Here is a 24,600-nt window from a genome sequence, read left to right as displayed (position 1 = left end):
ACACATGTGAAAGTTTTCTGAGTTGTTTTTTGAAATCTTATTAATGCAAAAAATGAGAAATCTAGCATTTAAAAGTTTTCATTTCCAGTCTTCCTTTTGAGTTCCCCTATACACTTAACTTTTTTATTTTAAATACGTATGTTTACCTTTTTCTGTCCTTTACATAAAGAGAATAATACATTCTCAGCAGGTCCTCTGATATCAGCACAAATAGCTGCTGGGGCAGCTGGAAAGAACAGCTGAAGTTAACAAAAATCACCTTTGCTATGAGCAAAATAAAGGCATTCTAGGGAAAAAAACTTTCAAAATTCTGACCTGCTTTTTAAACTTTTATTTATATTTTTACATGTACAATAGCAAAACAAAAAGAATTCAGATGTGCATAGTTGACTCGCATGCAGTACTCTTCCTAGCTACATCTTCCTACCCACCAATATTTTCCCATATATCCCCATGCCATTATTTCCTGTCTGTCTGTCTGTCTGTGTCTATCTCTTGTGCTGGGATTGGGTTGAAATCAGGTCCTCTCCCTTAGCTTTTCTGCTCAAGGCTGGCACTCTGAAACTTGAGCCACACCTCTACTTTCAGCTTTTTTAGTGGTTAATTGGCCATTAAAAGTCTTACAGACTTTCCAACCCAGGCTGGCTTTGAACCTTGCTCCTCAGACCTCAGTCAGTAGGATTACAGTCATGAGTCATTGGCACTACACTACTCAACCTGCCTCCCACATCCTCTTATCTTTCTGCTACCTCATATCACAGTCATCCCAGTAGTACAACTAGAGTGAGCGGAAAAGCACAGAGGATAGCCATACCACAAATTCCTACATGTATGGTATATTTCTGAGGAAATTTGTATAGGGTCCAAATCAAAATAGTTGAGTATATAACATGATGTTGTAGAAGATACAAGTTAATTCCAGGTATAGAACAGGGAAAAGTTAATTAAGCCTGAATATCTTGTGCAGTCATAAAATGAGTCCCTGCAAAGAACAAAAAGAATTTCACATTGATAGATAATGTCAAGAGAACACAAGAACCAATCTCAAAGTTCTAAATAGTCAATGTTGACAATAATCTGAAACAACAAAATATATAATGGTGATATTGGATTTTAATCCAGGAAAGTAAAATATCCATTTATACCAATATAAATATTAAAAATTGAATGAATAAAGGAAAGAAGGGGCAAAATCATAGTTAGCAAATTTAGGAGGGATGAGGAAAATTTGAAACCACTATTGGGTAGCCATCACAATCAAAATAGAAACAAAATCTGCTGAGAGAGACTAAAATTTGTGGGTGAAAGTTTGAAGAAAAACAGGACGTGAGCAACATCTCAGTGTATCTTCTCCAACATACTATCCATGAAGAAAAACAGTTTACAGTAAAGATAATTGACATATATTATCATAAACAAGTATCATAGTCACCAGTAATACGAATAACAATAAAGCATACAACTTCTTGATATGATGCACTGAGGCAGGTGTAGCACCACTGTGGTATTTGTTCCAAATATCCACAACCTCAATGTAATCATGAGAAAACATCAAACAATCTCAGCTGCAGGATATTTAGTAAAATATCTTACCAGCTCTTTTTCAAAAGTATCAAAGTGAGTCTGGAAATGTGGTAGAGCATTGACCTAGCATGAATGAGACCCTGGGTTCAACCTGCAGCTCTGGAAGTGTGGGTGGGGAGTCAGAGACAGAATCAGAGACAGGTGATCCTAAGACAAGAAGTGACAAGCCAGGCGCTCGTGGCTTACGCCTGTAATCCTACCTACTTAGGAGGCTGAGATCTGAGGATCGCAGTTCCAAGCCAGCCCAGGCAGGAAAGTCTGTGAGACTCTTATCTCCAATAAAAACCACTAGAAAACTGGAAGTGGTGCTGTGGCTCAAGTGATAGAGCACTAGCCTTGACCTGAAGAGTTGAGGGACAGTGACCAGGCCAAGAGTTCAAATCCATGACTGACAAAAAAAAAAAGGAAAAAGTGACAAGAGGAAAAAAAAGACAGGAGACTAATGAGCCAAACAAAACAATGACTATGATAATTTATTTAAATCCAAGTGTATTGAAAAAATTTCATTATGTATGGGTCTGTCTGTTCTTAGTATGTGATTCCTGAGTACTCTTAGGACCCTAGTAGTGGCAGAAAGCCACCAGATGTGGCTCTCAACCCTGAACTAGACTGAGAGTCCAAAGAAACCTCTTTTTCTGTATAATTGGCCCATTTGTAGACATGTGCTATTAACAATAGAAACCAGACTGAGACAACCAAGAAGCTACTTACTTGTCAATCTTCCAGTGGTTCCTCTCCTCTCTCCATTCTGTTCATGGTCATCCTTTTTTTTTTTTTTTGTCGGTCGTGGGGCTTGAACTCTGGGCCTGGGCGCTGTCCCTCAGCTCTTCAGCTCAAGGCGAGCGCTCTACCACTTGAGCTACAGCGCCACTTCCGGTTTTCTGGTGGTTTATTGGAGATAGGAGTCTCACGGTCTTTCCTGCCCGGGCTGGCTTTGAACCACGATCCTCAGATCTCAGCCTCCTGAGTAGCTAGGATTACAGGCGTGAGCCACCAGCGCCCGGCTTCATGGTCATCCTTAATCTAGAAAAGTTTTATGATTGATGAGGTCCATCCTCTCAATACTTTCCTTCAAGGTTTCTGCTTTTTTTTTTTTTTTTTGGTGTGATGCTAAGAAAGGCCTCTTTTACCCAGGATTAGATTCTGATTGTAACACTTATAATTAATTATCTTTCTCATTGGCTGTGGAGGACAGGCAGTTCCATGATGCCAAGTCCTCTCTCTTCCTCCAGCCTGAGACTAGAAGTTTGTCATTTCCTCCATGCTGTCCTTGCACATGTGAATGCAGATTGTGGTTGACAGGCACAGAAGAAAACAGTCATAGTAACTTCAGCTCCTGGTGTTGGCCACCAGGAAGCTGCACCTGGGGTGGTCTTGTGTTCCATGTGGACCAGAGAACTGGCCCCTGTCTGGGAACACTACTGCCCATGTGACTGAAAATCTTCTGAAAGTCTGACAAAGTGTTCCATGTAAGAGGCCTGCAGTTGGCTCACAAACTTGCTAGTATCCCCTCCAGGAAGCTGGTATAGGCAATGTTAGAAGAGAAGAAACTTCCTGCCTTCCTGATAGACCTTTCCTGCATATCCACTGGCCATCAGCCAGATGTTATATGCTGGAACCCTTCACAGGGATATCTAAGTGTCCTCAGATCAGAAGGGCATGCGTATAGGTGCAAGGCCTGACTGAGCCTCAAGTAGCTTGCTGATTAGTTGGGCATATAACTGGTGCTGTCAATTATCAACAAATACATTGGCATTGGTCAGGTAAACCTGTCAGCCCAAGTGTTGTGTAACAGAACATGTGATGTAAAAATGTGAACTCAGGGTGACAAATACCTGAGTTCCTGAAAGCAGGCTGAACCAGGACCTGCTCAGTAAGTTTGTACAACAGGCTCACAGAACCAGGCCTGTGCAAATTTTACTTCAGGCCCAAACCACAGACTTGCAAATCATGTCCAGAAACTTGTTGAACCCTTCAATCTCCTTCAACTTGATCCCTACTTAATGTGACCCTACTTAAGTCCCTCACCCCTGCTCCCCAGGACACCTCATGTCTTCTGACTCTCCTCAGGTCACCCTAGTATTCCTCTTCAACTTTCATTAAAGTTGGTCTGTTGAAGTTGATGTCTCTGTCTGCCTTTGTTCTTCTTGCCTTTTGAATCCATCCTTTACTTCCCTAACATTGTGGGGATCGAATAAGAGCTTTTCTTACTTCAAGCTGTACAGATTGCTCTTAAGTTGATTGTGCTTCTTTAAAGTTTGAATGTCCTCTTGGAGCAATGTATTATGCCTTAAACAGACATTTCCTTCCAATTGGTTGGGCCACGTGATGCACTGGTCCATGCATAGGTCCTGGGAAATAGGATGAGAAGAGAAACACTAAGATATGTTCACCCCTTAGGGGAATTTTCCACAATCTTTAGCCCCAGTTAGTATAGTCAAGATCACCAAGGAGTAGCAAAGCTGAATGCCTTTTTGGAAAAAAAATCAAAGGTTTACTGATAATGAAATATGCATTGAATTTATGGACTATCTGCCTTTTCTTCTCAATTTCTGCTCACATCTTCACCTCAAATGTCATCACAAATGGAATGATCTACATTCAGCTTGTAGAAGATATACAGAGCCAGGTTCTCCCGTTTCCATCTGCAGAGTGTGGGGCGCTGCTCAGCATCCTTACCCATTCTCCTATGACGTATGCTCACAAAGAGATAGGCCTGCGTACCCTTTCCTCCTTGTGAAGGGCTTGAAGACTGCCTTTTCTCAATTTTTTTGAGAGATTGTGTCATTATGCAGCCCCAGCTGGCCTAGAATTTACCATCTCCTACTTTGCCCATCTGAATGCTGGGATTATAGATATATACCACCATATTCCACCAGCACACTGTTGTTGTTTTTTATAATTATGAAGATCCAGACTCACCTGTCAAAGAATTTATAGTATAAACTGAGAAGGAAAAGAGACACAAATATACACAATCCACACCCATAATTTTTAGCAAGACATTCTACCACATCCCAGAGATCCTCTCCTTGACTTAAGAACACACCCAGTAGGGTTGTATTATAAGGCCTCAGGTCCTCTTCATGGATTTCCTACCAGTGAAAGTCCTACAGCCCCTGAAAGGACCCCAGAGCACAAAGGGCAGTCTGAGCTCACTGCAACCCCTGCACTGACAGGGCCAGGGACAGTACAGCCAGTAAGAATAAGGCCGTCCACTTGGGCTGGGACTACAGGAAGTGGCCACTCAGAGTTCCATAAGGGATTTTTGTCTGTTTTGTCTCCTGAAGAGACTCTGAGGAACTGATTTTTTTAACAAAATTCACATGAGACTAGTGCATATAGGTATAATATCAATTTATTTTTTTTAAAAAACTAAATGTCAATAAGAATTGCTTACTCTGGGGGCTGGGAAGGTGGCTCAGTGGTAGAGCGCTTGCCTTGCATGTTCTGGGTTCGATTCCTCAGCACCACATAGGCAAAAAGAAAAAAGCTGGAAGTGGCGCTGTGGCTCAAGTGGTAGAGCACTAGCTTTGAGCTGAATTGCTGAGGGATAGCGCACAGACCCAGAGTTTCAGGCCCCATGACCGGACCCAAAAAAAAAAAAAAAAAAGAATTGCTTACTCTGGCCAGTAATAGGGTACTTGCCTAGCATTCTTGAGATCCCGGGGGTCCTCCCCAACATCAAAATCAAACAAAATCTGTATGGAATAAACATGGGATTGTAGCTCAGTGGTAAAGGAACTCTTGCTTAATATATGCAAAGCTCTGGGTTCTAGCTTCAGTACCTCAAAAAGAATTTTTGAGTATCAAGGTCATAAAATCAGTGTTAAGAACTCTCTAGACTGGAAAATATTGAGGACTTGCAATATCTAAACTCATTGGGAGATTCTGTAGTGTTTTAAGATATTGAACAATAGAAAAAAGACACTGAAAAATTATAAAACTCAAGTAAGGTTTCTAGTTGAAGACTATCCTATCAATGCTAACTTTCTGTATTGATTCTTAAACTGGAGAAAGCTGGATGAAGGGATGCTTGAACTCTGCAGTATTTTTGTAACTTTTCTGTAAGTCTGATCATAACTAAAATTAAGCTTTACTTGTGAGATCTTGATTCAAGCCTCAGTTCTAACCCTGTGCTCTGTGCTCTTTCTGGGTCTGTTGCCTTACTAAACATTGAAGCAGTTCCACCATGAAGAGCCAGGAAGGTGCTGTCTTACTCATACATTTGCCCTACTTTACTTCAGCAAAGAAAATGAACATTGAGGAGCGGTGTGCTGGTGGGCGCGGGCCAGCACAGGGGGCTCCGGGGCTTGGATCCATGGCATCTAGGGCAGGGCCACGAGCGGCTGGTACCGACAGCAGCGACTTCCAGCATCGGGAGCGCGTGGCCATGCACTACCAGATGAGGCCTGGGTGCTGTCCCTCAGCTCTTCAGTTTAAGGTGAGCGCTCTGCCACTTGAGCCACAGGGCCACTTCTGGTTTTCTGGTTGTTAACTGAAGTGTGACTCTCAAGTATGAAATCAAGAAGCTGATCTACATGCATCTGGCCCTTTGGCTGCTGCTGGTTGCCAAGATAAGTGTAGGACACCTGAGGCTCTTGTCACATGATCATGTGGCCATGCCTTATCAGTGGGAGAACCCCTATTTGCTGAGCATTGCGCCCTCCCTCTTGGGCCTGCTCTCTTTCCCTTCTAACACTATCAGCTACCTGGTGCTCTCCATGATCAGCATGGGACTCTTCTCCATCGCTCCCCTCATTTATGGCAGCATGGAGATGTTCCCCGCTGCACAGCAACTCTACCTCCATGGCAAGGCCTACCGCTTCCTCTTTGGGTTTTCTGCTGTCTCTGTCATGTACCTGGTGTTGGTACTGGTGGTCCAAGTGCATGCCTGGCAGCTGTACTACAGCAAAAAACTTCTAGATTCTTGGTTCACCAGCACACAAGAGAAGAAGCACAAAATGAAGCCTGCCCGATGGTCTGCTCTCGGGTGGAGCCTGGGCTCCCCCTGAGCCTAGTGAGGTGGAGGAACTGTCTCTTCTGGTGATTTGGGCAGCTGTAATGTTGGTACCTAATGCAGACAGGGTCACATTTTGGCCTAGAGTTCTGTTGCTGATATGGCAAGAGTATATTTAAATTATTTCTGATTCAGCAGCTGGGTGACCAATAGCTATGCAGTAGCTGGGTAAAGTTAAGGCCGTTGGGTATTTTTCTTTAAGACCGAGCCTTATCCTTGCCTTCTTTGGTCATTTAGCTGGGTAAAGTTAAGGCCGTTGGGTATTTTCCTTTAAGACCGAGCCTTATCCTTGCCTCCTTTGGTCATTATTCCCATTTCTATTCCTCACCTCTTTACCACTCAGACAGCAGGAAATAAGGAACGAATTAAGTCTGCTTCAGTCTATAGGCAAGAAACACCTCAGAGACTACACCCCCTGCAGGCTGTGCTCTCTACTGCAAAGCATTTCAATTTAAGAGACCCTCAATAAAGTTCCTAAGACTGAAAAAAGAGAAAAAAAAAAAGAAAATGAACATTGATGAGCAGTGGCTTTGGAAATAGTTGTAAAGTTGTAGTTGAAGGAATCCATCTCCAGAATTCTTCCTTCCTTCTTTCTTTCTTTCTTTCTTTCTTGGCTCCTTCATGGCAAATGCTTGATGCCTGTTTATTCAAATGTATAATGAAGCACCAGAAAACAACATGCAATATTCTCCCCCCTCCCTGATCTGCAATCCCAGAAGTAGGAGACCCATAACCATGACGTTAGTGGGCTCATGTCTAGGAAAGATCCTAGGTGGGCAGGGTCAGAGCAAAGGGCAAAGGGCAAGTGCCCTGTCTATTGGCCTCCTACAGCAGCTGGAGAAACCAGATACCTCCTTCACTGGGTTCAACTAGGCAAAGCAGTAATGTCAGCCCTGGTTGGGAGGAGACTCCAGTTCTGTAAGGACAGCCTTTCTCTTGGCACTTGGCCTAGCTCAGCCCTCTGGAGGCAGTGAGGTGAAATGGCCTTTCTTAGGATGGCCATGGTGAGACTGACAATAGCCCAAATCAAGGATCTACAATCTGAAAACCAGCCAGCCTCTTGAGCACAAGAAAGAGCCTTCCTGCCTAGGGAAAAGCTCTGAGCTAGGACTTCTTGGCAGCAGTGAACAACACGCCCCCCCTTTCCTAGTGGAAAGGCCAGTTTCTAAGTTCAGTCCCCAAATGAGACTGCTTTATCTATTACATATCTATGAAAATATAAATACAAACACAGAATCTAAACAAAGTCCCAGGAGAAGCTGCTCACTGCCCCCGACAAGGGCCAGCTTGAAGAAAAGTGAAGGCTACCCCTTTGTTCTTTGTGTCTTTGGAGCTGCAGGCAAAACTGTCTATCCTCCCCCCTTTCCTTGAGTAACCATGGGACAACTGAGGACAGAGAGTTTCAGGCTTAGGAAGATTTTCACCTTCATCTCATATTGTCCCTCCTCAAATCCCTTCCCAAAAATCTAATAAAGGAAAATAAAACCAACAATGAAAAGAATAACCTAATTCGTTTACTGAAGGACCCCAGAACATCTAGGGTTATAAACCTCACACTTCCCCTGTCATGTGGGGGAAGTTCTGACCCAAAAAAGAAATGAGTGGCTCTCAATCAGAGGTCATAAGCCTTAAGTACCTAAGTAATGCACATGTTACTATGAATGGTAGAGGGAGGAGGGGAGGAGGTGGAAGGGATTGACTAAGTCCTGAGGAGAAACTGGTACAGGACACATTCACCTTTGGGATGATAAATGGGCCAATTAGCTCTGGATTAGAAAAAATGGATAGATTTCTTCCCTCTTCATGCTTCCCTGAGCAGCCCTATGGCAGGGAAGAGGCCAGGTAGGAGGCAGGTAGCCCTTACCCAGTTGGCACTCTAAGGCCCTGGGGCCCAGAGAGGAACTGAAGGAGGTATCAGACAAAGACAAATATGGAACTGGGTCCTGAAGTGAAGAAGTACCAATAGCATCTGCCTGCCCTGGACTGAGGAGGATATGGAGCCTGGCAAAAATAGGAAGCAAGGAGAGGATGGGAAGGCCAGGGAGAGGGCATTGTGAAGGTGGAAAGGGAAAGGACAAAAGAAGGACTAGAGAAGGTACTGGGGGGAAAGGGAGAGAGTAAGGGAGAAATGGGCCCATCCATCCATGTCCCAGGGCTCTGGGACAAATCAGCCTCATGATGGTCTTTTGGACCCTGTCAAAGCCCTTCACTGGCCCCACGAGAATGAAAAGAAGGCCTGGGCAGTTTTCAAAATGATCTTGAAGCCTCAGACCCCAGAGGCTGGGGTAGGGAGATGAGCTGAGAGGTAAGGTGAGGAGATCTTTAGATGCTATTCTAGCCTCTCATCTTGTATCTCAACTGTGAGATGAGACCAAACTCAAAAAGGGCATGGAAGAAGGTAAGAAGTTTCTAGATTTCAGAGTGCCTGGTGGATGGAAGGATGAAGGGAGATAGACAAAGAATTCTGCCAGTAACTTCCCTTGGTTTCTTCCTTGAAGTTGCAACTCAGTTGCAGTTTAACTGCTCCCACATATGGACCCTCCTTAGGCCCTTTTCTAGGCTGACAAGTGATAAGTGCTGTAGAAAAGCAAGGAGCCAGAGAAGAGAATGGGAAACACACTATGCTCTGGGCAGGCTAGAGATCAGACATGGAGACTAGAAAACAGCCATTAATGGCTGTCACCAAGTCATGGTTGGGCCTTCCATGCAGTGATAGGAGCAAGACTGCTAGCTTGCTCCCTGATCCCTACTACATTGAGGCTGAGCAGGTGACAGAAGGTAGTTACTAGGGACCAGTCTCAGAGCTCTGGTGTCTTGCCCCTAGTCCTGACTTGCAACCTAGGCTGGTTCCCAGAGGCTAGAAAGACACAGGTAAGACCCAATAATGTCTGGTTTGGGCCATAGACAAGAAGCACTGAACTCTTGTTTTCAGGGGTTCTAGCAGGAGGAGGGATAGGAAGCCAGTGGTAGGGGCACCTCGGTTTCTGACAGCAGATGGCTGTCCATTTGTCATCTCAAAAATGAAAGCCCAGAATGATGGGGAAAGGGAGTTGGAAGAGAAGAGGGAGGTCCTGGAAGCCGGAGGTGTTGAAGAGGTGCTGTCCATTCCGGGAATAGCCAGGTGGGGGCTGATTACTGCTTCTCCACTGCTCCCTGATCAGCTGTGCTCTCCTGGCTGGTGCCCTGGCCCAGATCCTGGCCCTGTCCATGCCATGGGGTCTCCTTGAACACAAACCAACAGTTCCCAGCTCACAGGAAGAAGTTGATAAAGGCGAAGAGCGCAGAGGTGTTGGCCAGCCCCACAGAGGGTGTGGCTCCGGCACTGCACACTGCTTCCTCTCCATGACACGCAGACATGGCTGCAGTTAGGCTGGATGGCCGTGTGGCCCCTTTGACATCAGTCAGACCTTTGCCCCGGGCAGCTGCAGCTACTAGCCAGAAGAAGGTAAACGGGACAGTCACACAGAAGTCCACCAGTGGGAAGCGCTTGTTGTCTGTGTAGAGCTTGTGAAATCGCAGGTAGAGGACCACAGCAGCCATCGTATAGAAGAATGAAACGATGCCAAGAGTTACCGAGAACTCGGCAGGGGCAGAGAAGTTCCCCATGAGGTGCATGGTCTTGGATGTGGAGTCATCATCGCAGAAGGCATCTCATACTGGACCCTGTGCAACCTGAAGGGATAGCCGAACAAAACAATGATGGAACTCACATCCTTGGCTTCATTGTTGCCGCGAACTGTCGCTCCTGTCTCCCCGCTGTAGGAGCCGCAGACCCGAAAATAGCAAAGGACCACTGGAGAACTTTGATGAAGCCCGGCGGCTCCTCCGGCCGTCGCCACGCGGCGACCTGTCCGCGGTGCGTCCGGAGCTCCGGGCCGGGGTGCAGCGCCTGCGCTCGGCTCCCTCTTCCAGGGGTTATGGGGACCGCGCTGGAGCTGGGGGCTGCGGGCTGGGGTCCGCGGGCCGGGATCCAAGGCCTGGAAGTTGTTATGCGAGAAGCAAACGACTCAGCCTAAAGTATTTCTAAAAGGGGGAACTTTTAGACTAGAAGAAAATACAAATATGCATTACTTGTTAAAGAGGAGTGAGAGTAAGAGAAACTGTTTTGTTTCAACGTTTCCCTAATGTTATTATTGTATTCTTTTAGCATTAAAACATACACAATGGTCTGGGTGCTAGTGGCTCATGCCTATACTCCTAGCTACTCAGAAGGCTGAGATTTGAGGATCATGGTTTGAAGCCAGCCCAGGTAGGAAAATCCATAAGACTCTATCTCCTATAAATTACCAAAAAGAGCCAAAAGTAGACTGTAGCTCAAGCAGTAGAGCACTAGCCTTGAGGAAAAAAACAAAAAGCTGAAGGACAGCAGCATCTATCTAGACCCTGAGTTCAAGCCCTAGGACCAGAAAAAATTAAATAAATAAATGCACACACACACACACACACACACACACACACACACACACACACACACTTGGACTTACTCATCCATTAGAAAGAATGTCATTGTACCTTTTGTAAATAAATGGAAAGACCTGAAAAGATTATTTTTTAATTTAAATTTTATTGTAAGGGTGATGCATAGAGAGTTACAGTTACATGTCATGTAATAAGTACATTTCTTTTTGAACAGTGTCATCTCCTCCCTTATTTCCTCCATTATCCTCTTCCTCCCCTCCCCCACAAGTTGTATAGTTCATGTCCAACATAATGTCTCTCAAGTATCACTGCTGAATTGGTTCACCCTTTGTCCCACCATTTCTATGCTTTCTTTCCCCTTCCCAAACCAGATAAACTTGTATACAAGATAAAGGATACAGAAATCAGGAACAGTGACAAAAGGGAATAATGAAAGATAAAAAAGAAAATAACTACAAACAGTACAATAAAAAAATCTCTTGTTTTACATTTCTTGGAGTTCATTTCAATAAGCATGATTTCTTTTTATTTAAATTTTATTGTAAAAAATGATGTATAGAAGGGTTACAGTTACATAAGTAAGTTTTAAACAGTGTTACCTCCTCCCTTATTTTATTTACATAGCTATAATGATCATCTCCTAAGAATATCCTCCTTTGTTCTCAGTGTGTGAATGTTTTGAGTACTGCTTAATCATGTCCAAGTGTAATTATTTGTCTTTTATTATCCACTGGATTTACTTGGAGATTTATAGACACATTCTAATTATTACAAATGAAGGAAACCATGCAGCCTATGTTTCTTTGGGTCTGGCTTACTTTCCTTAATAAAATTTTTTCCAAGTCCTTCCATTTCCTTATGAATGGGACAATGTCATTCTTTCTCATGAAAGTATAGAATTCTGTTGTGTATATATACCACATTTTCTTAATCCATTCATCCACTGAGGGACATCTGGGTTGATTCTATATCCTAGCTATTGTAAACAATGCTACAATGAACATGATTATGTTGGTGGCTTTAGGACAGGCTGATTTATGGTCATTTGCCCAGGAGTAGGATTGTTGGGTTATAGGGAAGGTCTATGTTTAGTCTTTTCAGAAACCTCTATACTGCTTTCCAGAGTACTTGAACAAGTTTACATTCCCACCAACTGTGTAGTAGTGTTCCCTTTAGGCCATATCCCCACCAGCATCTGTTATTATTAGTTTTCTTAATAATGGCCATTCCAACTGGGGTGAGGTAGAATCTCAATGTTGTTTTGATTTGCATTTCTTTTCTGAACAGAGATGTTGAGCATTTCTTCATGTAAAAGCTGGAAAAAAATATGTCATGAAGTAAACTAAGACCACAGTGACAAAGGATACATGTTTCCCTCATATGTAGAAGCAATAAATTTATAAGTATCTTATAAAATTATAAGTAAATACGTTGAGTGGTACACAAGTGTATACAAATGTATTAACTAAAATATGGTAGAGTCAAGGGAGAACTCAAATTGTGTAATTTCTTAGAAAGACAACATCAAATTTGAGCAAATTAAAATGCCAGGAAGCCGAGAAGCCAATATTCAAAAGAGGTTTGGTGAGGTCAAGGGGTGTACAAATGAAGAGGAAAAAGTGGGGAAGATGAAGTCAAGAGTCCAATGTAAAGCCGGTGGCACTGGTGGCTCATGCCTGTAATCCTAGCTACTCAGGAGGCTGAGCTCTGAGGAACCTGGTTCAAAGCCAGCCCGGGCAGGAAAGTCCGTCAGACTCTCTAATAAACCACCAGAAAACCAGAAGTGGTGCTGTAGCTCAAGTGGTAGAGCACTAGCCTTGAGCTGAAGAGTGCAGGGATAATGCCCAAGCCTGGAGTTCAAGCCCCACGACCAACAAGAACAACAACCAAAAAAAGAGTCCAATGTATATCCTAAAAAATCAAGAAGAGTGATAGAAGGGGTAGGTAGGGGAGGAATAGGTGAGAATGTTGAAAGGGGTGACATTGATCAAGATGCATTGCATTCATAAACTGCTTTGTTAAATGGCAACTCCTTTGTACAACTAGTTACAGATATTTTTTAATGGGGAAAAGTTTATTAGCATAAAAAATGTCTATTAGCCAGGTGCTGAAAGTCTCATCCCAGAAGACCACATGGACACCAAGTTACATACAGAAAAAGTTTGTTGTCAGCAAGCTGACAGGCTGACCCTCTTAGGCAGAGACAGCATTTGTCCTTGAGCAAGAGAGTTTATACGGATAGGGGACTGGGGGATAGAGAAATACAGTTGTTGTAAGGAAATTCAGTCTGAGAAACAGAAAAGCCACCACTTAAACAGCCACATTATGAGTCTTTATTGGAGAGCCAGAGTCCTACTGATGGACTCTTGTCTCAAAGATCAACAGCCTCAGTATAGCTAGCAGAAACTTATAGAGGCCAAAACCACACAAGGTTGGTAGAATTAAATCTAATGAAAGTGTTATATATGATCAAAGCAAACCAGATGAGGACACTTAAACTTAATAGAAAAGCAAATCATCTAGGGAAACTACCAGGGGAAATGAAAGGCCAATTATCTAGGGGAAGCTCAGACCCAGTCTCCTTACTTCACAGCAATGGCATTAACTAGACACTATGTTGAAAATTAACTGTACAACTGTGAGTGAAAATGGGAAGGGAAAACTGGGGGAGATTAAGAGACGGGGTGACAATGTCAAAAAGAAATGTACTCTTTACCTGAGTTATGTAAGTGTAACCCCTCTGTACATCATCTGTACAACAAAAAGAACAGGGATAGCACCCAGGCCCAGAGTTCAAGCACCAGGTTTATTGGGGGAAAGACTATAAAAAGCAAACAAACTTGCAGGTCAGGTGACTGGCTCATGCCTGTAATCCTAGCTGTTCAGGAAGCTGAGATCTGGGGATCATGGTCTAAAACAAGTCCAGGCAGGAAAGGTCATGAGATTCTTACCTCTAATTAACTACCAAAAAAAGCTGGAAGTAGAACTGTGGCTCAAAATAGTAGAGCTTTAGCCCTCAGGAAAAATAAAAATAAAAAAATAAAAAAAGCTTAAGGATAGCACCTAGGGGCTGAGTTTAATCCCCAAAACTAAAAAAAAGGCCCCCAAACTATTCCTCTCTCCTCCTTCCCCCCCAAAATTTTGTAGTATTGTCAAAACTTGCCACTCCACTAATCCTCATAACTAGGAGGAGTATCCCCAGAAAACTTGGCAGAAACAAAACAAATCACTTAGCAGGGATCATTTCCCTAGATACACTCCCACACACTGCACACTCATTCTTCCTGACCACAACAGACATTCCAGTACATCTCTTTCCACCACCTTCTTATTCTTCCCTTATTCTTCTATGGGCTCTATATCCCTGCAGTAACAGTGATATCTAATTCAAGTAAGAATCAACTCAAATATACACAGCCTCAAATTACACCCCTTTTTCGTTATTCTCCTCAAATTCAGCCTGGTTTTTTATTTGTTTGTTTTTTTATATCACTATACCATTCCGTATTTACTACTCCACCTGTTTTTCTCTATTCAAAGCTCTGTTCAATATTCTCCTTCAATAATAGGTTTTAATACTTTGCTCTGGTATAGTTTTTTAAAGTTAGAAGTTGAGTTGTTTTGCTTTTCAAGCTTATTAGAAAGTTCCTGCAAATAAAAAAATATCTGTAGAATGGAAAGCATCCAGGAAATTCTCTGGGAGCCCTTTTTAGATGGTTTGCTTCCAGAAGAACTAACAAAACCTTATGTCTAGGGAAAACATATGGTAGCAGCTAATTTTTATCTCCATTATGCCAAGCCTACACTTGTTTGAATTCTTAGGTCATCATTTTAATGTTTCTTTTCTCTTTCAATGTCAGGCTATCTAACTTCTTGTTATTACTGATGTGCCTCACTGTATACTTTTCAGCCACTTACAGCAGAGATGATATATAGGCTTGGAAATTAAATAGGTGGTATCCTAAAACCATGTATAAAAATAACAGTCTTCAGATCTAAAAGGAGGCATGGGTGGGAGCCTCTTACATTATTAAACATACATATGCTTTTTACATCATCCAGAAGAAGCATCTAGGAAGAAAATAGTATGGCTCAAGTGGAATCCACTGCTTCAAGTCTGTAATCTGGCTACTCAAGAAGCTGAGATCTGAGGATCCAGGTTCAAAACCTGCCTGGGCAGACAAATCCATGATACTTATCTCCAGTAAACCAGCAAAAAATTGGAACTGAAGGAATGGCTCAGCTCAAGTGATAGAACAGCAGACATGAGTAGAAAAAACAGAGCAAGAGCACAAGGCCCTGAGCTCAAGCCCTAATATTGGCAATATACACAAAAAGAAAAAAATAAAGAAGGAAGGAAGGAAGGGAGGGAGGGAGGGAGGGAGGGAGGGATGAAAGAAAGAAAGAAGGAAAAAGAAAAAATAGGATGGCTTATTGGACATGATTCTCCAATTCCCTTTGAATAGCCAAATTACAAAAACATAACATTATACCATTGTTTAATTGTGATGTATTTCATACCTAATATAATGCACAGATCTTCAGTGTACAGTTTAATAGGCTTTAAAAAAACAAAAACAATGGCATGGTATTTATAGTCACCTGATAATAACACATCACAACTGTGCGTACATCTCAACAACAGGGTTCATCAAACAATGTGAATGGATGTTTTCTTAGATTCCCAGCAAAGAACACCAAAAACAAAAATCAAGAAAAAAAACAACAAAAAGAATTATATAGGAATCTTAATAATTTCTCACTTCATCAATCATTTCTAGTTGGAGACTCTTTGTAGAAGAGTAATGTTACCTCCTTTTAGCAAGATCCAACCCAGTTGTTTTCTAGACTTTGTTTTAGAATGAGTTTCTTCTCCATCATTTAACACAAGGTTCACACATTCATCAAAACCAATGCTACAGCCCTCTATCCGCATGTTCACTTACTCAAAGGGCCACACCTGAATTCGAGATCTATTTTGTAAATATGTGAAGATGAGTTTGATGGGCTGCACCATCACCTTCTGTACCTTTTGGCCCTGGCCATTGTATAACATGGTGGAATCTTGCAAAAAATAGGCTTAGAATAATGTATACATTTCTGTAACTATTACCTAAGCAAGCTACAGAGCATTTCCATCAAACCTGGTAGTCCTCTAGGGCTCTTTCAAGCCAGAGCCCACTCTCCCTCACACATCCCTAGAGGCAGGAGTTAGTCCATCCCAATAAATGAGTTGGCTCGCTCTTGCATTTTACATAAATAAGACCATGCCATGGTTTCTGTACCCGCCTTCTTTTGTAGGATAGAATGCTTTAGAAGTTTAAGTTATTGCATATGTTAATGGTTCCATTTTGTTATTGCTGAGCACTAGTACAGTATACAAAAACAGCACAGTTTGTTTATTCGTTTTTCTGTTGATGGAATTTGGATTGTTTCCAGCCCAGAGGTACAATGAATAAAGTGCTATGGATATTTAAGTACAAGCCTTTTTGTGAAGGTTTCTTAGAGTGAAAGTGGTTTTTTTTTTGGGGGGGGGGGTCCGGTTGTGGGGTCTGAACTCTGGGCCTGGGCACTGTCCCTCAGCTCTTCAGCTCAAGGCTAGCACTCTACCACTTGAGCCACAGCGCCACTTCCAGCTTTTTTCTTTTTGCTTATGTGGTGCTGAGGAATCGAACTCAGGGCCTCATGCATGCAAGGCAAGCACTCTACCACTGAGCTACCTTCCCAGCCCTAGAGTGAAATTTTTTAATGAGCCTAATTATACTCATTGTCTTCATGATGGCCTGTTTACAGAAAATTATCCCTTAAATGATATTTACTGGCTTTGAATGTTTTGATTATCCCATAGACAAAGAAAATGTGACAACATTGTAGAAGAGAATAAAGAGGAGAGAAAACAGTAGTGTGAAAGAACTGAGGAAGAAAATATATGATGTATTTTAAAGATCTGAGGGAAAACCACATGACTGGAGTACACAGTAGTGGTAGGTCACTTTACATATTGCATTGCGAACAGGACTCTACTCTCTAATGAGCATCTTTTAATTTATGTAACTTTGACAATCATTATTTAAGAATGTCCTCGGTATCAACTGGTTTTTCCTAAATGAGGTCAAGAAAAAAATTCCGGTCATAATGTTCTTTTTACAACTGTGAGCAGGGGACTCATAGCAGAATTCTTGATTCCTCTTACATTTTAGAAGGAATTCTTCCTGTGGAACACTAGATTTGAAAACGATTGTTAATGTTTTTTTGCAGTTCAACTCTTAATCCTCCAGTCAACTTGCTAGCAACCAGGGATGGTTTCTGCTGAGAAAGGTCCTGTGGAGTGGGAATGTGGTCTCCTGTGACCCCTGTCTTGTTTGGGGCTGCAGTAGGCAGTTGCTTTTTCTTCATCTTTGCTTTAGCCATTTTATAATCTCCAGAATCAAAATATGTTTGCCCCTCAATCCTGTTTAGTTGTTGGTACTTTGTCACCTAGAATGAGCACATTTCCCTTTGTGCAATTGTTTCCTTAAAAAACCTGAACCTCCAGGCTTTTGACTTAGGTGAGGACATCTTGCTTTTAAATTTGCTTCTTCAGTTTGAAATTAAATCTTTTGATGTTCTGGGATGCAAAATAGACAAGAGGATGCTCTGTTGCTGACCAAGGCATAACAAAACTACAACAGAATTACCTTGCTTATCTTTTAATCATGGATGGCTCCAAGCAGCTCAAGTCTAATCTACAGAAGACATTGCTTTGCTCTCATTTGTCTGAACTTAAAGCTCCAATTGGAAAATAAACCAGGAGAATGAGATCATCTGGCCTCAGCAATGATAGAGTAAAAACAGATGTTGGCTGCTTGGGAAAGCTATGGCTCTTCTTCTGCTGAAAGCTGTATTTCCCATGGCTATACCCTTGTTTTCCCAATACTTAAAGCCTGTCTCCAACTAATCAGTTTAAAAAATATTTTATAGTTCCAGATGGTTCCAAAGAAATTGTACATATGTTTTATGGGATGCAATAGCAATAAAATGTTGAATGTCAAAAATACCAATAAAGATAACATCAATGTCTTTTTACCAGAAATGCTTCATTGGATTTTGGATGCAGGCTAGTGTCTAACTTACTGCCTTCTCTCTCCTTCTCCATTAAATGAGAGGAAAATAGCTGCAACATGGTTTATGTATAATGTGGGAAATTTGGAGTTGGACTTCCTGGGTTCAAATCCAAGTTCAGCTATTCACTGACTATACCCTTGGACAAGCAAGTAACTTGACTTCTTTGTACCTTACTTTCTTCATCTAGAAGACAGGCATGATATAGAGTGGATGTGAGAATTAATTTAACACTTAAAAGCACTGCAGATATGGGCTGGGAAGGTGGCTCAGTGGTAGAGCGCTTACCTTGCATGCATGAGGCCCTGGGTTCGATTCCTCAGCACCACATAAACAGAAAAAGCCGGAAGTGGCACTGTGGCTCAAGCAGTAGAGCGCTTGCCTTGAGCTGAAGAGCTGAGAGACAGCGCCTAGACCCAGAGTTCAGGTCCACCACCGGCAAAAAAAGAAAAAAGAAAAAAGAAAAGCACTGCAGATAATGGCAGTGCATAGGAGGCACTCAATAAATGTTATTTTTATTATCTTGAAAGAGGCCTTTCTTTAGAATGATCATTTAAAGATTATGAAATTATTATCCTTTTCAAAAAGTTTCCAATACTCTAGGAAGTCATGCACATGGACCAGTGGACAGGAGATGAGGATGAGATGAACAGATGTAGGAATCTCCCCTTGTCAATGACTGTTGGGTATTCTTGGAAGAATCGGCACCTCTGATCACTGTGTGGATCCCATGATGTACCATACAAGTATGCTCATAAAAAAGAGCATTACTTTTGCAGAACTGAGGTTTGAACTCAAGGTTTTATGCTTACTAGGAAGGTGCTCTGCTACTTGAGCCATATTGCCAGTCATCTTTATCTTGGCTATTTTGCGATAGGGCCTCACTAGTTTTGCCTGGGCTGACCTGGACTTTGATCTTCCTATATACTCTCCAGCTGGATCTAGGATGACACACATACTCTAACACACACAGCTTTTCCTGTGGAGATGGAATCTCATATACTTTTTTTTTTTTTTGCCTAGGTTGGCTAGGTGTGGTCTACAGTACCCAACTCTAAGTTGTTCTTAATTCCCAGGGAAAGTGCATATTTGTAAGATCTTCTGGAAAACTCTTTATCATGAGTCCTTTTTCCTTCTTTCACAAGTGATAGAAGAAAAAAAGAAGCTAGGGAAACATGCCTATCTCTTCTGAAATCTTGCTTAAACCAATTTGCAAGATTAAAACCTAACTTTAGATCACCTTTGGCATCATAAATCTCTCCCTTGTTTCTCCTTCCTCTAAGCCAGGAGTGGCTGCCTTCAAGAATATAGAATATTGTACGAATGAGAGAAGCAAGGTGATAGAGTGTTACAGGAACTGTGGAAATTGAACTGAATCGATTGTAACCATAAACAGGATACTACTAAGTTTTTGTCTCAAATTCATCTGTAAGCCAGAGACTGTGGGCAGGTATTCAGACAGTAATGAGATTTACCTTAATTGGTGTTGTCTTTTTATTTGCTGTTTTATGTAAGCCCTTGCTCAACTTCTCTTGATAAACTCCAAGCTGTTTATTCAGGATTGGCTTTTCTCCTATTCCATCATCTAGCAACCATGTAACGTCATTCATATCTTGAAGCTAACAACAGTAGGCATTAGTAAGTTGAGCTGCTCCTAGGAACTCATTTAAGCTGAATCTGATGAAGGGTAAAAACTGCAGGTTAAACAATCACCCAACAAGTATTTATAGAGCACCTACTCTGAGCATAATGAAGCATCACAAAGCCAAGGATAGCTTCTCCCTTTTTTCAGGCCCTGATTTACTGAAAAGATTTGGTGTTGGCAACCAAGCCATCAGTTTCCTTTCTTATGCCTTTGGATATACTGGATAAGTACCTTCCATTTGCCAGGAACAAGGCATTTTTCAGTTATTTGCAAGTAAAAACAGCAAAATCTCCTTTTAATCCTGCCACTTGCTTATTTATTTACTTATTAGTGTTAGAGATGGAACCAAGGGCCTCAAGCATCTTAAGTGTAAGCTCTACATTTGAGCTATTCCCTTAAGATCTAGTCTACTCCCTTGAGATCTAGTCTGAACTTACTGTAGGATTTTTTAAACGTTTAGATCATCTTTACCAAGATAAATAGAAAGGTAGATAGATGATAAATGATAGATAGACAGGCAGGCAGGCAGGCAGGCAGGCAGACAGACAGACAGACAGACAGACAGACAGACAGACAGACAGACAGACAGATAGATAGATAGATAGATAGATTGCTTTCAAAAAGCAGTTCTGTAATGCTTTCAAATCAGCCATTTGTTCTAGTGTAGCACTTAGGAGGGAAACTGTATGAATTAGCAAAACGGTAGTCAAGTAGCATGGAGAGTTCAAAAGATGGTTGGGAAGGGGACATTATTTCTCTGCTTCAGAGATGAGAAAACAGATCCACTATGGGGAAGCAAGCAGCACAAATGCCCTCAGCTGGAAGGTGGCAAAGCCAAGATTCTAAAACAATGAACTTCCCCAACAACAAGCTGCTTTTGAGGTACAAAAAGGAATAGGATATAGGTCTGCTGCTTTCGGATCTCATACACTCTGGAGGAAAATGCAATGAATAACTAGAAAACTAAGATGAATGTGAGACTAGCTTATGATGGGAATATAGGCTTGTAAATTCTCCCAGGCAAGCTCTATGTGAACGGCAAGCAGAGAGGAAGAATAGGAATGACAAAGTGAAAATAGTGATAAATGCTCATTGATGGAGCAATGGACCCTTCACTGCCATTGCATACTAAATGAGTTGTTTACATTTAGAATAAATACTTTTTTAAGTTTATAGGAAGTTGGTTATTTTAAACCTCATTTATAGATTGTAAAAGTAGTAAGTTTAAGATTTATCCATTTAAAAATAAGTGATTCAAGGTATTTTGTATAAGAAAGGGGGAAGGATATATATATATAGAGAGAGAGAGAGAGAGAGAAACAAAACTAAGCCCTATAAAGTAGCTTGTATATGCATATCTGTATGCATACTACTTCTGCATAAAGAAATAATGGAAAAATAAGTGAGAAATATCTGGGATAGGAATGTTGTAAAGAGGTCAAAAGGATAGGAGAGAAGTAAGACATATCTTTTTAGAAAGATTTTCCTTGTAATCTCTCTGGATATTTTACACAGAAAGAATACATGCAAATTCTAAAATTAAAGCCAGACTGAAACAAATTATCCAAATTTGGCAAGTTGGAAAGATTAGTCAGAGACAAGAGCCTTGAAGTTTTTTCTTTTTTTATCAGTCTTGTGGCTTGAACTCTGGGCCTGGGTACTGTTCCTCTGCTCTTCAGCTCAAGGCTAGCGCTCTACCACTTGAGCCACAGTGCTACTTCCGGGTTTCTGGTGGTTTATTGGAGGTATGAGTCTCACAAACTTTTCTGCCTGGGCTGGCTTTAAACTGTGATCCTCAGATCTCAGCCTCCTGAGTAGCTAGGATTACAGGTGTGAGCCACTGGTGCCTGGCTTAAATTAATTTTTGAACACAGTACTATGATCATACATCTAAGCACTCTATATTATAAGAATAAAACTTGTAGCTAGAGAAGTAGTTAAAGGGCTGGGCAGGGCAGGGACGAGCATGACAGGGAAGGGAAGGGAAAAAAGTTCAGGACATCATGCTAACTGAAATAAGCCAGCGACAAAAGGTAAACACTATTATTCTACTCATATAGATACTTATACTGGTTATACTCATAGAAACAGAAAGCCAGAGTGGTGGTCTATGCCTGAAATATATCTTTATATTGTTCAACCACACACACACACACATTAAATTGAACTACATGAAATTGTTCCCATTAAGCCATTTTCTATTATACTTTACTTTCACATAGTTCAATAAATCAATAAAGTATAACAAATACTAACAGATGTTTCAATTTGGTGATAGATGAATGTTATTGACTATTTTCCTATTCTTTCAACTTTTCGAATTATTTGGAAAGCTTATGAACACAATTTTGAAAAAATTAAGTGAAATAAGAAGAAACACAAAGCACTGGCTTTGTCCTTAGCATTGGCCTTTGAGATTTCTCTAAGAGACCTGGAATTGAGAATCACTGAACTTCAAACCTCCTCTTCTCTGCTTCTGGTGTTGCTGATGAGAAATTCACTGCCAGCGTGATTCTTATATCTTGTATCTTGTGATTTCCCCATCCTGGGAATGCTTTCCAGATCTCTATAGAACTTGTTCTCAAACCTCCAAACAATGTTCAGCCTTTTCCATTTCACTAATAAATTTTTAGGATGTCTTTTAAAATCAAAGGCTCCCTTCTTTAGTTACTCCTAGGCACATGTCCTTTTACTCAGTTTTCTCTGTTCTTTCACAAATTGCTATTCATCTCTCATTGGAGCCTTCTGTTTCTTCCTCTGTAGGATCCATGAGATTTTTGGTTTTGAGACAGGGCTTACTATGTAGCTCAGCTGGCCTTGAAGTTATTACATATCCTAGACTGGCTTGGAACCCCAGAGACTTGCCCTTGCTATGCAGCCAACTCTACAACTTTAGCTACGCCTCTGGTCATCTTTGCTTACGTTGTTTTAGAATAGGGTCTCCTTTTGTTGCTGGCCTGGACCATGATCCTCCTATTTCTAATTCTCCCATCACTAACAGGTTGGTGCTACTCTATTGGTTGAGATAGACTGGCCTTGAAATGTAGCCTCCAGATCTCTGCCTCTTGAATAGGTCAAATATGGACATGAGCCACCATAACCAGCTCCAGTATTTCCTTCTCACTTCCACCTCTCATGTAGCAGTTTGGGTCTCTCTGTGTCACTGCAAATTAATTCACTATCTGGAATAAGTGAGCAAGTACTCTTTATGTCCAAAGGTTGGCATACAGGCCTGTGAACTTGGAAGAAGAACAAAGCTTTCTGGTATATACCAGCTGTCAGACAGCTCTGAACAATCTACCCCTCCTGTTCCTGAGAAGTTATATATTACTAAAGTATTTCCAAAATGAAGTTCATTTTAATTTCTCAACAATAATGATACAAATGAAGTGGCAGTGCAACAAATATGAAAAAAATCTTTTGATACTGCAATATTGACACTTGTGATATTTTTTTTCCATCTGTAACCTCACTAGCAGGCTGACATCCTGATAAACTCTAAAAAGAAAACTATCTAAAAGGCAGGATGGGTGTGGTGGTTAGGGAGGTCATATGCGGAAAAAAAGGAAAATGCAGCTACTCAAGCGGGTGCTCATTAATTACCAGGTCAAGGGGTCTTAACCTGATTCATCATCAGGTCAATGGTACTACGTGGTACCTGTGGCAAACTTCCAAAGAAGGAGCTCCACCCTTTAGGTTCTTTTATTTAGCCTTTGTTTCCCAGCAAAGCAGGTTACAAAACTACTTCTAACATCCCAGCAATCAGCAGAAAGCTTCTCTCCTTTGGGAAGAGCTTGTAGAAGTGTTGCTTTTCCTTCTGAAATTTCTGCTACTGGCAAAGATTTGCAAAGACTGTGAAGGTAGAGTGCAGAAAATATGGTATTTCAATGTAAGTCCACCCAATCCAAATTCTTTGTCTGTAAAGTGTGATAAAGATTGAAAAACCAAACAACTATACTCCTAATTACTCAAGAGGCTGATATCCCAGGATGGCTGTTCAAAGCCAGCCTGGGCAGAAAAATTCATGAGACTCTAATCTCCAGTCATCAAGCCAAAAGCCTGAAGTGGAGCTGTTGCTAAAGTGGTAGATAACCAACCTTAAGCAAAAAAGCTAAAGAAGAGCACCTTGGCCTTGATTTCAAACCATTGTACTGGTACAAGCACACACACGTGTGCACACACATGTAGACACACACACACATACACACACAAAATATCAAACGAAAGTGATCCTAAATTTCTGAAAATTCTTTCTTTAACAATTTCTTCCAGGTAAAAACACTTAAACTGCAAGGTGCTTGTGCTTCTAATCCTAGCTATTCAGGATATCTGAAGATTGTGGTTGGAAGCCAGTCTGGACAAGAAAAGTCTGTGAGATTCCTATCTCCAATTAACTACCAAAATGCTGCAAGTGGCACTGTTGCTCAAGTGGCAGAGCACTAGCCTTGAGCTAAAAAGATCAGGAACAGTGCCTAAGACCTGAGTTCAAGCCCCAGGACCTCCCTCTAAAAAGACCCCCACAAACTATTCTACTTGTCCCTTAAGTACCTGAGATTAAGTCACACATTTTCTTATTAACATACTATGATTACACTTGAAAATATACATGCACCACTTTCAAACTTCAGCCAGTTTGGTCTAGGAGCACAATGAAGATCTGGTGCTGGGTAGTGGTCCAAAGAGCACCTATATCCACTTTTCAGCAGGTGCTTTTCAGGAGATAACACTTGGCTTTCAAAAACATTTACTACTTTCTTAGAACAATGATGGCCAGGTCTTCATTTGGCATAACATCTAAGCAATCAAATTTTTGTTATATCTCTACTGCAGA

The 24,600-nt window shown here is 41.5% G+C and overlaps 1 protein-coding gene and 2 pseudogenes across 1 annotated transcript; 1 reads left to right on the top strand and 2 right to left on the bottom strand.

Annotated features, from left to right (window-relative positions):
* The first annotated feature begins 5,869 nt into the window (after positions 1-5,869).
* On the top strand, positions 5,870-6,599 carry LOC122112893 (protein jagunal homolog 1-like). Its single transcript, XM_042685846.1, has 2 exons — positions 5,870-5,994; positions 6,089-6,599. The coding sequence occupies exons 1-2, from the start codon at positions 5,906-5,908 to the stop codon at positions 6,597-6,599; spliced, it is 600 nt and encodes a 199-aa protein (XP_042541780.1). The 5' UTR covers positions 5,870-5,905.
* Positions 6,600-9,494: 2,895 nt separating this feature from the next.
* On the bottom strand, positions 9,495-15,798 carry LOC122112892 (annotated as a pseudogene).
* Positions 15,799-15,800: 2 nt separating this feature from the next.
* Positions 15,801-16,436, bottom strand: LOC122112753 (annotated as a pseudogene).
* Positions 16,437-24,600: the final 8,164 nt, after the last annotated feature.

The sequence above is a fragment of the Dipodomys spectabilis genome, unplaced genomic scaffold (assembly GCF_019054845.1).
Source record: "Dipodomys spectabilis isolate Male_0828 unplaced genomic scaffold, ASM1905484v1 ptg000095l, whole genome shotgun sequence".
NCBI lineage: Eukaryota > Metazoa > Chordata > Mammalia > Rodentia > Heteromyidae > Dipodomys > Dipodomys spectabilis.
This window is presented reverse-complemented; position numbering and strand designations above follow the sequence as displayed.